This window comes from Oncorhynchus nerka, linkage group LG5 (genome assembly GCF_034236695.1).
Source record: "Oncorhynchus nerka isolate Pitt River linkage group LG5, Oner_Uvic_2.0, whole genome shotgun sequence".
Lineage (NCBI taxonomy): Eukaryota > Metazoa > Chordata > Actinopteri > Salmoniformes > Salmonidae > Oncorhynchus > Oncorhynchus nerka.
Window position 1 is genome coordinate 29,836,084 of NC_088400.1, and position 14,892 is coordinate 29,850,975.

The 14,892-nt window shown below is 43.2% G+C and overlaps 1 protein-coding gene across 3 annotated transcripts in view; it reads right to left on the minus strand.

Moving 5' to 3' along the window:
• Positions 1–14,892, minus strand: part of LOC115129318 (receptor expression-enhancing protein 2-like) — a 54,850-nt gene that overhangs the window by 19,042 nt on the left and 20,916 nt on the right. For 2 of the 3 annotated variants that reach the window (XM_065018512.1, XM_065018511.1), the window contains 2 exons: positions 9,976–10,150; positions 8,204–8,379 (listed from right to left, as the gene is read on the minus strand). In XM_065018512.1, coding sequence (XP_064874584.1) covers positions 8,204–8,379; positions 9,976–10,150 — 351 coding nt within the window. Of the gene's footprint in view, positions 1–350; positions 4,141–8,203; positions 8,380–9,975; positions 10,151–14,892 lie in introns of those variants that run through there. The other variant, XM_029659535.2, reaches the window with a different exon arrangement.

Sequence of the window (14,892 nt, forward strand, 5' to 3'; positions counted from 1 at the left end):
TCACTCTTCGGAACATTCTGGAGTATATGCAAATTGCCATCATACAAACGGAGGCAGCAGACTTTGAAAATTAATATTTGTGTCATTCTCAAATTTTGGCCACGACTGTAGAAAGGAGCAGTCAAGCTTCAGTAACTGTCAAGGGAAGTTATAGAAATAGTTTGCTAAAAAGCTGTTTCTTTTTGACAATTGTAAAGAAACTATTACACTTCGGCATGTACTTCATTGTTACCAAGAAATTATTTGAAAATCTATTGAAATAAAACAGCTGCATTGGGCCTAGAATAGAATTTCACTGAATTACAAGTTAGTAGTTGGCAATAAGGTAATACATAATTGAAAACGCATAATAAAGATTTATTTTCTTTATTAGTAGTGTTGTTATTGGTATATGACTGTCATTCAGTCCATGTTAAATACCATTATCTCAGCACAGAAACATGTCCTTTATAACAGTGGAGTATTGATAATTGGCACAAAATATATTCATGTAGAATATTCTCTCACAATGAGAGTTCCTGTACACAATAACACTAATACCAAACAAACAGCAATAAATAAACAAATATTACAAAATAATATGAACACTGGTTAAAATAATGTCAAGTAGTGTTGCCATGACAGCAAGAATGTGTTTACAGTGTGTGCCATCTTTTCTTCGGTGCAAACTGTAGCAAAACAGAATAGAAAAAATGAATTGCCATGTTGCCGTGGATAAGGTAACCAGCCTGATAGTAAGGGAAGAACAGACGGGTTGGGACAACATGACTTCAGTTAGGTACTTACCAAACACACAATGTCAGAGGAATTCCCCTTCTCTACTGAGCAATGTCCTGCAGGACTGGGACAAGGAAGTGTTATTGTTATTTGACTATCACTGACCAATTAAAATGCCTCTCGTTGAGATAGGAGAAATTCAGAAGAGATTAAAAACACAAGTAGCACTCTTCACAGCATAAGGCCTTTACAGAGGGGCTGAGGTGCCTCTTAAGGAAATGCAATATGATGTCTAATAAGATTTCAGATTAAATTCCAAAGAAAGAAAAAAATAAATCTAGTTTTAAAAAGCAGGAAAAAACAAACCTGTATTCTAGAACAGAGTGATAAGACAAGCAAACTCATACAGCCAGAGAATGACTATGTACATACAGTGTGTACATGGAAGTACCCCTTGCAGTCACTTCAGCAGTTTTAAAACGGTTATGTGGGTTATGTCTCCCCCTACTGGTTCAAATCAGTGTCACAATTCAGACAACGGCAACACACAAATGCAGTAGTCTCATGCATTCAATTACAGAGCACTCCAAATAAACCCTGCCCAAAGCAAGGGCATATCACATACAAAAACAACCCCTTAGCACACACCCAATCCACAATCAACCCCTTAGGTTCCAACCCAAGACACACACTAGATTTGAGAGAAGCACATGGTGGAAACTCAATGTACCCTACAAGGAAGCTAGGTGGAGTTCTTATCACATCGTTTTTAGCTAAATCCATGCAATCCTTTGCAACCTACCGGAGTACCAGCAGTACCTAGGGAGATTGACAAGAAGTGTCTGAAGGTAGATTTCAGACAAGGCAATAGTTTCTAAGGGGCAATGATTAGGTGCCTTGACAGAGTCTAAGTACCCTGCCTGCCCAACCAGTATGCTATGGATGGATGAATGTCTGTCTTTCTGAAGTAAAACACTAGCAGAGCACATCCCTTCAACAGTTTTAGGCCCTATTGGGAGACAGCATTACTTATCCAACTAAGATGTAATAACTTCTCCACAGCATCCTATCTAATAGGGTTAGACAGTTTTCACCATGTTTGAGGAGGCTACAGTCAGAGATGACACATTAAGAGGATATGCTAGCAGAGCTGCTCTCCTTATGGTTCAGAGAAACAATGATATGATCCAGACCCTAGAATAACACAGATCTGGGCATGTATACATAGAGTGTTTCAGAGTCAAGGGCTGATCTCAGATCAGTTTGGCCTTTCAGACCATAATTGATAAGATCCTATGGAAAGGTGGGTTCCTGATCCCAGATCAGCACTCCTACCCCAAGGTGCTTTGTGGACACTGTCCCAGAAGTAGAGGTCAGTCATGGATAGCTAACCCATTCAGGAATAGAAGTGAAAACACTGGACAAAATGCTGTGAAGTGACAGTCATACATTATACAATACCTAGTTTGACAGTCATACATTATACAATAGTAGTAGATCCCTCAGAAATGTGCCTAGTCAGACTGGGATGACCTGACCCAGGTAAGACCCAGACTTAGCTAAGCCAGGTTCACCTGAAGGTATTCCGAATAGGGCACAACACCACCCTGACACAGCCAGCTCTGATAATATAAACACATTGAAACAAGACAGGGATCCATAGTGGTGATCCATAATGTAGCCTGGTATCAACAGAGCATTAATATTAGCTTGGTGACCACGAAGCCACTCTTACATCCTATAAGCCAGTCAATTTAGAGTAAACAAAAATAACCCTAAGCACAAGTCTAACAAAGTGAAATGAACTGTTGGTTGTCTGTACTGTTTAGCTATGCTATGAGCTGCAGTGCAAGACCTTGTGGATGGTTATGTTATAAGTGGTCAGAGAACTCTGTCATTGTGTCTCTATGCAGTTGGGAAAAAAGAGAGGGGAAAAACAGAAGCGTGGTCATGGTTCCAAATACACACACATGCACATCGTACACACACACAGTCAGACAGAAAAGGTAATGATGCCTGAAGCTGTGTGTCTTTCCCTTGGACCGTTCTGAGCTGAATGGAGTGAGAGGGTAGAGCTGTCCAGAGGGAGAGGAGAGAGAGAGAGAACAGATCTCTTCATCTCTCTGTGGGCGCTTGACCAAGTGGTCATCAGTCTACTGCTCCATTACAGTAGAGTGAATGATATGAGTAACCATGGCATCGGCTTAACACTGTTAGAGACAAGTGCTCCCAGAATGTCCTCTGCCTTCCAGAGATCACATGACCCCGTCTATGTAGTCAGACAGAGACCTGCTCTGTGGACTACTGCTACAACCAATGGTGAGACTGTAGTCTCTGTAGTGGGGACATGTTGAGTAGAGGCCAGTTAGGCCAGGACAACACTGATCCTTTGGCGCCCATCCCTCTCTACTCTCTTCCCTCCCTTATCTCTCCGTCACATATGCCTAGTCCACTAGTCTACCTTTCCATTCATGGCAGCCCCCAGCTACCCTCCAATAGAGTTACCATACTCTGACTGGAATGTAAGTTCATAGAGAATGCATCTCCAATAAACTAGTCGGGATCTCCTGCTAAGCAGCAAAGCCCTAGCATAGTGAGGGAGATGGAGAGCCATGGTAGATGCTCTAGCATAGTGAGGGAGGTGGAGAGCCATGGTAGATGCCCTATGCTCCCAAGGTTGCCAAGAGGATTATGTCAAGTCAATCCAGTGTGGGGCCTTGGATGGCCTGGGAGGGCCCCAACACAGAGGGTTATTAACTGTACAGGAGGAAGGAAGCAACTATTTTTCAGTCCAGATAACAGGCCATGACTGAAACACACACACACTGAGGTTAATGACTATAAAACCTAGAATGTAAGCAGCAGGCTAAATAAAACAAGTGTTGTTGAAATGAAGCTGGCCATCTACAGTATAATTAAACCTGCTGGCCATCTACAGTAGAACTAAACCTGCTGGCCATCTACAGTAGAACTAAACCTGTTGGCCATCTACAGTAGAACTAAACCTGCTGGCCATCTACAGTAGAACTAAACCCGCTGGCCATCTACAGTAGAACTAAACCCACTGGCCATCTACAATAGAACAAAACCTGTGAGTTGACATGAAGCTGGCCATCTACAGTAGAACTAAACCTGCTGGCCATCTACAGTAGAACTAAACCTGCTGGCCATCTACAGGAGAACTAAACCTGCGAGTTGCGCTTAACCAGCGAGGGTGACACTCCAGAGGTCTGTGGGTGTGTGTGTGTGTGTGTGTGTGGGGACTGGAGACAGAGAGGGCCTGTTACATGGCTGTAGTGGTGCGCAGTAGGGTGGAGATGGGGTCAGTAGATACAGATATCATGGTGACTCAGCGTTGTTGCTGGCTGTAGCTGTGGTGGTTGTCTTCTTCTTTGGTGTCTTTTTCACCGTCTTAGTCGTAGTCTGACAGGAGGAAGAGAGGGGGAAGAGAGATGGGGAAAAGTGAGTTGACACCAGAGGAAATGAGAGAAGTAGAATCTAAAAAGGAGAGAGAGAGAGAGGGGTTCAGGAAATAACAGACAGGGGCTTATTGTGTCCTACGTGGGTAGACTTCTCAGTCAAACGAGTCGTTTCACAACCTACACACTGCATTCCCGAATTAGTCCATGGCGTGCACACACACAAATCTTCTGGTACAGTGTACATAACTCATTACTGATGCTACAGACAGCAGTCCCATATTATTGAGCCGTATATAACCCTGTGTAGACTGTTACATAATGTGTACATCAACATGCTTCTATCACAGCATCTCTTCCATGGGAGCACATCTGATGTAGACTGCTTTAAACACCACAGGCATGTCTGTACTGGAGTAGATGAGGCGGTCTGTGCTGGGGTAGATGAGGTTGCCCTTACAGACTGATGTAAGGTCAGTTTAGCATCTCCATCTATGGATAAGATAAGGACTGAGGGAGGGTAAGCTGATCCTGGAATGGTGTACAGCACAGCTCCTACACAGCTGCTGGAGAAGGCGAGAGTGAGGAGTGGATATTCATATGAGATAATATATTACAGTATTTCTATTGGAGGAGGATTATACAGTCAAACTGTGGGTGTGTGACTTGCACCCATCCACCCTGCATATTTAGACACAGTAGTAGTTAGAGGGGGATGAGACTGCATTACCTTCCTCTTCTACCGTGAGTTAGTGTTGTTACTCCTAGACAGAGTGGTGTGTGAGCTTCTTTTTTGATGTAAATATTATACACATTCACACAATACTGGCACACACACTCTGTGCACTTAAAATGATATATATTCTGACTCACCTCCTTAGCGTAGAAGTAGCAGTCACTCTCCTATCAGAATGCATTAGCCCTAGTCCAACTCCATTGTGTGTGTATGTGTTTAAATATACTTGTGAAGACCAAAAGTCCCCACAGGAATAATGAACAAACAAAACATTTGAGCAACTGGGGACATTTTCTAAGTCCCCACAAGGTCAAATGCTATTTCTAGGGAGTTTAGGGTTAAGGTTAGAATTAGGTTTAGGAGCTAGGTTTAGGGTAGGTTTAGGTTTTGGGGCTAAGGTTGGGTTATGGTATTTTATTGGTCACGTACACATGGTCAGCAGACGTTATTGTGAGTGTAGCAAAATGCTTGTGCTTCTAGTTCCGACAATGTAGCAATATCGAACAATTCCACAACAAATACCTAATACAACCATCTAAGTAAAGGAATAAGAACGTATAAATATATGGATGAGTAATGTCAGAGCGGCATCGGCTACGATGCAACTGATAGAATACACTATATACATATGAGATGAGTAATACAAGATATGTAAACATTGTTAAAGTGGCATTAAAGTGACTAGTGTTCTGTATATAGGCAGCAGCCTCTGCTAGTGATGGCTGTTAAACAGTCCAATGTACTGTTAAACAGTCCGATGTACTGTTAAACAGTCCGATGTACTGTTAAACGGTCCTTCTGCATTCAGTTTGTCCGTGACGTGTACGTTGAGGAACTTAGAAACTTTACACCTTCTCCACTGCTGTCCCGTCAATGTGGATAGGATGGTGCTGTTTCCTAAAGTCCACGATCATCTCCTTTGTTTTGTTTTGTTGACGTTGAGTGAGGTTATTTTCCTGACACCACACTCCTAGAGCCCTCCCCTCCCCCTGTAGGCTGTCTCGTCATTGTTGGTAATCAAGCCTAGTACTGTTGTGTCTGCAAACATGATGATTGAGTTGGAGGCGTGCATGGTCATGCAGTCATGGGTAAACAGGGAGTATAGGAGGGAGCGGAGCACGCAACCTTGTGGGGTCCCAGTGTTGAGGATCAGCAAAGCGGAGATGTTGTTTCTTTCCTTCACCACCTGGGGGTGGCCCGTCAGGAAGTCCAGGACCCAGTTGTACAGGGCGGGGTTGAGACCCAGGCCCTCAAGCTTGATGATGAGCTTGGAGGTTACTATGGTGCAGAATACTGAGCTGTAGTCAATGAACAGCATTTTTACATAGGTATTCCTCTTGTACAGGTGGGATAGGGCAATGTGCAGTATGATGGCGATTGCATCGTCTGTGGACCTATTGGGGCGGTAAGCAAGTTGAAGTGGGTCTAGGGTGACAGGTGGAGGTGATATGATCCTTGACTCTCAAAGCATCTCATGATGACGGAGGTGAGTGCTACAGGGCGAAGGTAATTTAATTCAGTTACCATAGCTTTCTTGGGTACAGGAACAATGGTGGACATTTTGAAGCATGTGGGGACAACAGACTGGGATAGGGAGAGACTGAATATGTCCATAAACACTCCAGCCAGCTGGTCTGAGTATGCTCTGAGGACCCGGCTAGGGATGCCATCTGGGCAGGCAGCCTTGCGAGGGTTAACACGTTTAAATGTCTTACTCAAGTCGGCCAGAGGAGAACTTGGTAGCTGGTCGCGTTGGTGGCACTGCGTCATCCTTAAAGTGGGTAAAGAATGTTTTTTGCTTGTCTGGCAGCAAGACGTCTGTGTCCGTGACGTGGCTATTTTCCTTTTGTAGTCAGTGATTTTCTGTAAACCCTGCCACATACTCCTCATGTCTGAGCCATTGAATTGCGACTCCACTTTGTCTCGATATTGACATTTTGCCTGCGATTGCCTTATGGAGGGAACGACTACTCTGTTTTCTTCCCCAGTCACCTTGCCATGGTTAAATGCGGTGGATCGTGCTTTCAGTTTCACACGAATGCTACCATCTATCCACGGTTTCTGGTTAGGGTAGGTTTTAATAGTCACAGTGGGTACAACATTTCCTATACACTTCCTAATAAACTCAGTCACCCTATCAGTGTATTCGTGTATGTTGTTCTCAGAGGCTACCCGGAACATATCTCAGTCCACATGAGCAAAACAATCTTGAAGCGTGGATTCCGATTGGTAAGACCAGCATTGAATAGTCCTTAGCACGAGTGTTTGAGTTTCTGCCTATAGGAAGGGAGGAGCAAAATGGAATCGTGGTCAGATTTTCTGAAAGTAGGGTGGGGGAGGGCCTTGTACGCATCCCAGAAGTTTGAGTAACAATAGTCCAGTATTTTTTCCAGTGCTACAGTCAATATGCTCATAGAATTTAGGTAACCTTTTCCTCAAATTTGCTTTGTTAAAACCCTCACTTACAATAAATGCAGCCTCAGGATATATGGTGTCAGTTTGCATAAAGTCCTTGAAGGCAGTCGTGGTATCGGCTATATACATGGCTGTGACAATTACCAAAGAGAATTCTCTTGGGAGATAATACGGTCGGCATTTGATTGTGAGGAATTCTAGGTCAGGTAAACAAAAGGACTTCCGTTCCTGTATGTTGTTACAATTACACCATGACTCATTAATCATGAAACATACACCCCCTGCCCTTCTCCTTCCAGGAGAGATGTTTATTCCTGTTGGGCGCAATACACTGAGAATCCAGGTGGCTGTACCGATTCCAAAAGCATATCCCAAGAGAGACAAGTTTCCGTGAAACAGAGTTTGATACAATCCCTGACATGTCTCTGAAAAGCAATCCTTGCCCTGACCTCGTCAACTTTGTTATCTAGGGACTGGGCATTAGTGAGTAATATACTCGGAAGCGGTGGGTGGTGTGTGCACCTCCTAAGTCTGACGAGACTCAGACTCCCTCTTCTCCAGCGGCATTGTTTTGTGTCGGCCTCTGGGATCAGTTCAAATGCCCTAGGGGGTGCGAAGGAAGGGTCCGCTTCGGGAAAGTCATATTTCTGGTCGAAGTGCTGGTAAGTTGACGTCGCTCTGATATCCAAAAGTTTTTCCCAGCTGTATGTAATAACACTTAAGATTTTCTGGGCTAACAATGTAATAAATACATTAAAAAAACAAAATACTGCAAAGTTTCCTTAGGACTAGAAGCAAGGTAGCCCTCTCTGTCTGCGCCATTTACATAGGGTTAGGGAAAATAGAGTTCAGTCCCATTCAAAATCCTGTGTCCCTACAAGGTTAGTTATACAAGACTGTGTATGTGTGCCCGTACCTCGGTCTTGGCGGTGGAGGGTTTCTTGTTTGCCTTGACGCTGGCCGTGCGTTTCACAGGGACCTTCTCCACAATGTCCTCATCAGAATGCTCTGTGGTGATGCTCCTGGTGTCTGATTGGTCCGAGCTGTGCTGCGATGATTCATCGAGATGAGGAGCCGCAGATGAGGAACGAGCTGTGGAATTGGAATGAGAGGGATTGTGGGTTGTCATAATGAAAAGGGATTATGGGCTGTCTTTAGGAGAGGTATTGTGGGCTGTCATAAGGAAAAGGTATTGTGGGCTGTCATAAGGAAAAGGTATTGTGGGCTGTCATAAGGAAAAGGTATTGTGGGCTGTCATAAGGAAAAGGTATTGTGGGCTGTCATAAGGAAAAGGTATTGTGGGCTGTCATAAGGAAAAGGTATTGTGGGCTGTCTTTAGGAAAAGGGATTGTGGGCTGTCTTTAGGAGAGGGATTGTGGGCTGTCATAAGGAAAAGGTATTGTGGGCTGTCATAAGGAAAAGGTATTGTGGGCTGTCATAAGGAAAAGGGATTGTGGGCTGTCATAAGGAAAAGGGATTGTGGGCTGTCATAAGGAAAAGGTATTGTGGGCTGTCATAAGGAAAAGGTATTGTGGGCTGTCATAATGAAAAGGGATTGTGGGCTGTCATAATGAAAAGGGATTGTGGGCTGTCATAAGGAAAATGGATTGTGGGCTGTCATAAGGAAAATGGATTGTGGGCTGTCATAATGAAAAGGGGTTGTGGGCTGTCATAAGGAGAGGGATTGTGGGCTGTCATAAGGAGAGGGATTGTGGGCTGTCATAATGAGTGAAATCACATTCCCACTAGTGGGTCAGGTTTCTAGGTTCTCCTATCAGACACATGGGGAAACTCAAATGCTTCCTTGCATCCCATCTCCTTACCCTCTTTCTCAGAACCTATTGGATGAGAAGGTCAAAGGGGAGTGAACTCTGATCTTCTCCTCCAATGGTTCTGAGGAGGTGAGGAGAGAGGACGTGAGGAATAAAGGAAATGCAACAGATTCTCCCAGGGTTGTTGAACAAGAGTGAAGGAGCAGGCACCAATCCTACAGCTACTAACAGGAGCCTGCTCTTTAACCACATAACTGTCTCCCTTGTTTTATTTCCTGTTCCGGCTCTATCAGTCTGTCTCTCTGCTACACCAGTTTTCCCCTTTCCTGGCTTTCATCCCACAGTGCCCCTTAACTCAATTTATTCCCTTTCTCTACTTTCCTCCCTCAGTTTTTCCCCCTGTAGTCAGACTGCCAACCTCACCGAGACAGAAATACTGAGCTATTTAGTCAGACAAAGACCCCCCCCCCCTACTCCTCCCCACTGACATCACATGATCCCCCCCACCTCTGGAAAGTTTCCTCCCTGGCACCCTGCAGTGCTTTAAAGCACATGACCCCTCCCTCCCCCCATCCTGTACCAATAAGAGCTATTAGACAATGGGCACATAGTACACAGACAAGTCAGCATACTGTAATGCCATGACTAAAATGGCTGTCCTGTTTTCTTCCATTGTGACCACTGATCTGACAGGGGAGAGCAGCTCTCTTGAATATTTGTAGTAACTTAAGTAAATACCTGCAGTCAGCTGATGCAATACGTTAGGAGATAAAGCAGATTGCGTTCTTCATTTCACTGGTCACATTATGAAGCTTACTGTTCCCCTTATAAATGGTTTTCTGCTGTGTTTGAGAAGTCAAAGAGTTAAGGATGAGTTCTGTACAGCAGCCATTTTTTACCCGTGCGTGGTACCTACTCTGGCGTGTGGTCTTGGCACGGGGCAGCGTGTTGGCTCCAGTAGCCATGTCATCCAAGGCATCTCTCCTCATGCGGGGGTCAGAGGAGTGCAGGCCCATCTCCTCCCTATCGTTGATCAGAGTCAGGTCCTGCATGCTGAAACTACGCAGCTTGTCCGACAGCACACCCTGGCCCTGCACACAACACACACACCCCTCAAACACTAGGAGGTATAGATGTACGCATATACAGACCAGGGCTTCCGATAGCTGGTAATGGCCGGCAGGAATCCTCGAGCTGACAAGGTAAAAATCTGTCGTTCTGCCCCTGAACAAGGCAGTTAACCCACTACAGTAACCCACTGTAGGCCGTCATTGTAAATAATCATTCTTAACTGACTTGCCTAGTTAAATAAAGGTTCAATTAAAAATACAAATTGGCGCCAGCTAATCGTCCAGGAGAAGAAAAAAATCCCATTGCAAAATAACACTTTTTAGCCTATTGATTGATGGAAATACATCTGACTGGTCCTGCGTGTCTATTCGGTTGATTTGCATCATTTTGTGGAATTAAATTGCTGCGTGTGTATTTTTCTAATTTATCATCACACGCGCACAGTATACAGATACAGAGCCTTTATTTAAGAGGAAAATCTGTCCAGCTCCTCAAACAGCTTGTTTGTTGCTGCTGGAGTGAAATGTGCTTTTATAATCCCAATCATTGCACAACATTTCTAAATTCAATCTCGTGTTAATGGCCATGATTAAAAAGAGCTAGTAAGTAATAGTAATCCACAGGCTATAGAAGTAACAGCAGCAGCAGCAGTACTATTACTATTTTTTTTATTTCTCAACTGGTAATTGAAGCACGCTTCCCATTCGCCATTCAAGTGCAATGACAATGGTAGGCAGGCTTCAGCGCATCACACACACTACTTAGCAATGAGCTGGAGGCAGTATGCATTTTGAAAACATACACATAATTATTTGAAACCTGAACATTTTACTTTATACTATGAGGCATGTCTTACCTTGCTTCAAAGTAGAATATCCTAAATTATTTTATGAAGACTTCCATATACCATTGAAACCAGTAGACTCCCTCATGTTCTATTGGTTTTCAAATCAACTTTCTTTGTCCAGTAGCCAAACTTGTATTCTAGTCATATTAGTAACCCACATTTCTAACAGCTATTTTCATCTCTGTCACATGAAACCGCACTGTGTTTTCCCACTAATTGCATTATGGAATGAACATCTGCCTTGGCCGCATTGCTGCGCTTATAATGCGAAGAAATAATAGTTTATCAACATTTTAAGCTAAACATTCTGATCGGTTGCATCAGCCTCATAGCTTTTTTAAATATTTTTTTATGAAGCCTAGACATACTGGTTGTATGACTTTGGGATCCATCATCCCACAACTGTCCCAGAGTGTTTGGAACAGGCCATGTCTTTCTCACACAGATCGACAAGAAGAGTAACAGAATAGGTCAACGTTTCTACTATGGAGGATCGTAGATTGACATAGGCTAGTGATTGTGATGTTTGTTACTCGGCTGAGGAAAAGTCAAATGGACAGTTATTCTAACATCTTCAAAGTGCGGATTGGAATTTGGTAAGAAGATCCTCGAGTTGCATGTTCTGTTAAGATGAATCACCATACTACAAATGTGACTTCTGCCATTTTGAGTACCATGGGTGGACGCCCTAATCAGGCTACGCACCCAATCCAATGGGTTTGGTCAATTTCTGAAATGTCCTGTAAATGTAAATGCTGCTGGTCAAATGTCTTGTGCCACATTCTTCTAATGTAAACCCTGACCCTGACAGATGCCCTGCAGCATCACATGATCATAAGAGCACACACCTACAGAACACACACTTCAAGACACTAGGGTTGGATGACTGGATGACACTTCCTCTCATCAACCTGTCCAAACATTGTTGACATAGGATTGTATCATGAATTTATTTATTTTTACCGGGCGATGGGGGGAGCGCGTCGTTGCGTTGCCTGGAAACGCGGTAAACATCTGTAATTAAGCCTGTGTCATGCAAAAACCACCCGAGTAGAGTAATCATCTTACCAATATTGTATTTTCTTGTGTGAAAATAAATAAATATAAACCAATCATATGGCGATGTGATACCAATAACTTTGAATAATGATTTGGAACCAAACACTAAGCCTTCAGACAATTTCAAGATCGAGTGCACATGTTCACCATAGAAGACATGACTGGGCAGACTTCTTGGGAGAGCTAAGCAAACAGTTAGACTCAGTGCGTAACAGCGGGCCACCGCAGAGCTCACATCCTACCTACTCTAAAATGTCAACGGAGGAGATGATGACCCAGTGGATCTCAGTGGAAGAGGCGTCACTGAAGTAGCTGGTTCGAATTCTGGCTGCATCATATCCGGATGTGATTGGGAGTCCCATAGGTCGGCGCACAATTGTCCCAGCTTTGTCCAGGTTTGGCCGGGGTAGGCCGTCATTGTAAATAAGGATTTGTTCTTAATTGACTTGCCTATAGTTAAATGTTTTATTTAATTAAAAAAACACTGGTATTGTGGAGGGCGAATGAGGGTCGCTTTCCGCTCTTGGCCAACGTCGCCCGCAAATACCTCTGCATCTGTGCAAAAAGCCTTCAGTAAGCAATATTGTTACCCCACTCCGTGACAGAAAAGGTGAACATGCTCGTTTTCCTTGGCAGAAACCTTTAAGTAAGTTCATATATAACGAAAAGAAAAATAGCGGTTCTAAATTGCACTTTAATTTTCAAAGCCTGAATTCACAGATGAGTCTTATTCTAAATAAATGTATCCTCGGCTAAAATATTCTGTTGTGTTCCTTAAACGTATTTGACCTGTCATTTATTCTGGTTAATTTTGTCCTTATTTTGTAGCCTATCCAAGTGTGGGTTATTATTTTTGTTCCTGCTTATCGAAAGCGCTGCTATGGGGGTTTATGTAATGCCGTTACACAATTCAGGGATATGAATAAACACTGTCACAATAATACATCTGTTTAGAAAAGTAACGTTTACTCCAAATTGTACTGACAGTAGCCTAGTTTAAGCCTATATTATTGTCCATTTGGTTAGCAAGGATTTTCCAGCAGCACACAATTTGTTTATCCTAAAGACTTGTTCAGGTGGAGGCCAGAACGTATAAGGTTTGTTTAAACTTCCCATTTGATTATGCCATCTTGAAATGGTTGGTTCTCTCGCTCGCTCTCATTATTACCATATGTTTATTCTCAAGCATAAATCTTTCTGATAGAACTCTGATACTGGCCTCCTAGATTCCTTTGAAAGTTGATCATGAAAAATGTGCTTATGTCAACAAGTCACATTCTATTAAAATGGTGATTGGGACAAAAGGGGAAATGAAGATTTTAAAACATGCCAGACAACAGTGTCCTCTGCAGATGGCCCATGATCATCCGACATTGAAGAGGTGAGCGAGAGAGTGCTTTTGGCACTCTCCACTCCATCTACAATCCACATTGTAGGCCTACTCTTGCAATATGTTTAATAGTAGGTAGGGATGAAACGGTTACCGGTTTCACAATAAACCACGGTAAAATTCCAGACAATTAGAATTACCATTTAAAATTTGTATTATCATTAAAACCGTGTTTGATTACTGGTAAATAATGTCCAGCAACAACCAAAGTTAGCAACAGTCTGACGCAGGCGCAGCATGCAACGTGGGTTTTGTTTTGTGTGAACACATGGCGGAAGGCAGTGGCAGCGCTCGGGAGATTTTTCAGCCTTCTAAGAGGACCAAATCTGAAGTGTGGTCATATTTTGGGTTTTACAACCCGAGGGAAACTTAATCAAAGATGGTCACCCTGTCTGCAGAACACAATAAATTCGCTGCGAAAGGGGGAAACATTTCAAATCTCGAGTCATCTTCGTGACCACCACCCACTACTTTATAGCGAAAGCAAGGTAAGTTCACTTTTAGCTCAATGCATGATGTGGGAACTTCGGAATGGGGGAAAATGTCATGGTTTGTCTGTCTAACTTGCTATCAGCTTGTGAATAATGTAAACTGAAGCTTTCAGTGTTACCTACTCTTGTAAAAACACTACAAGTTGTTCTGCTGCTGTATGTCTCTGCAGACTCTATTCTCCCATTGCACACAATAACACGTTACGTAGTTTAGTCAGCCAACCAACATATATTTTGTTCATTTAAAATCCGGCAGTTGTCGACTTGGTTGTAAAAGCGTTCCAACAGGAGAAACACTAGAGACTCATATAAAAGACTTGTATTTATGTCAATTGTTGAGCTCTTTACAATTACTATCACCGTCTTCTTAAGACTCATTTGTATTTATGTCAATTGGGCATGGGGTCATTGCATATACACAAATGCATCACAGCAAATAGACTGCGTGTATAATAATAATTATAAAGTAACACCAATAATAATACAGTTGTGACACAGACACTCCAGTAAGCATTTAAAAGGCAGGCTGCTTATGCACCCACATCAAAACATACTCAAGACCTCACTGCAACCCTTTCATATTACATTGCAAACGACATGGTGCCATTTCAAATTGTTGAGAGGCCTGGCTTTCTAAGGCTGATGAAGGTTGCGGTGCCTCACTACAACGTGCAATCACAAACATTATTTTCCAAGACTGAAATCCCAAACCTGTACAACCAGGTTCAAGCTGATGTTGGATAAAGTTTGGCTCATGGCACATGGTTTGCTGCCACTACTGACCTCTGGACCAGTGAAAGCTGGGGGTGGTTCAACCCTACGTCAGCTTCACTATCCATTACCTCACCCCACACTGGCAACTGGAATCAAACTGCCTGGAAACACAGTTCTTCCCAGAAGATCACTCAGCTCACAACAGTGTTTTTTGAGAAGATGCTGGAAGAGTGGGGGATCAACAAGAAAGACCTGGTCTGC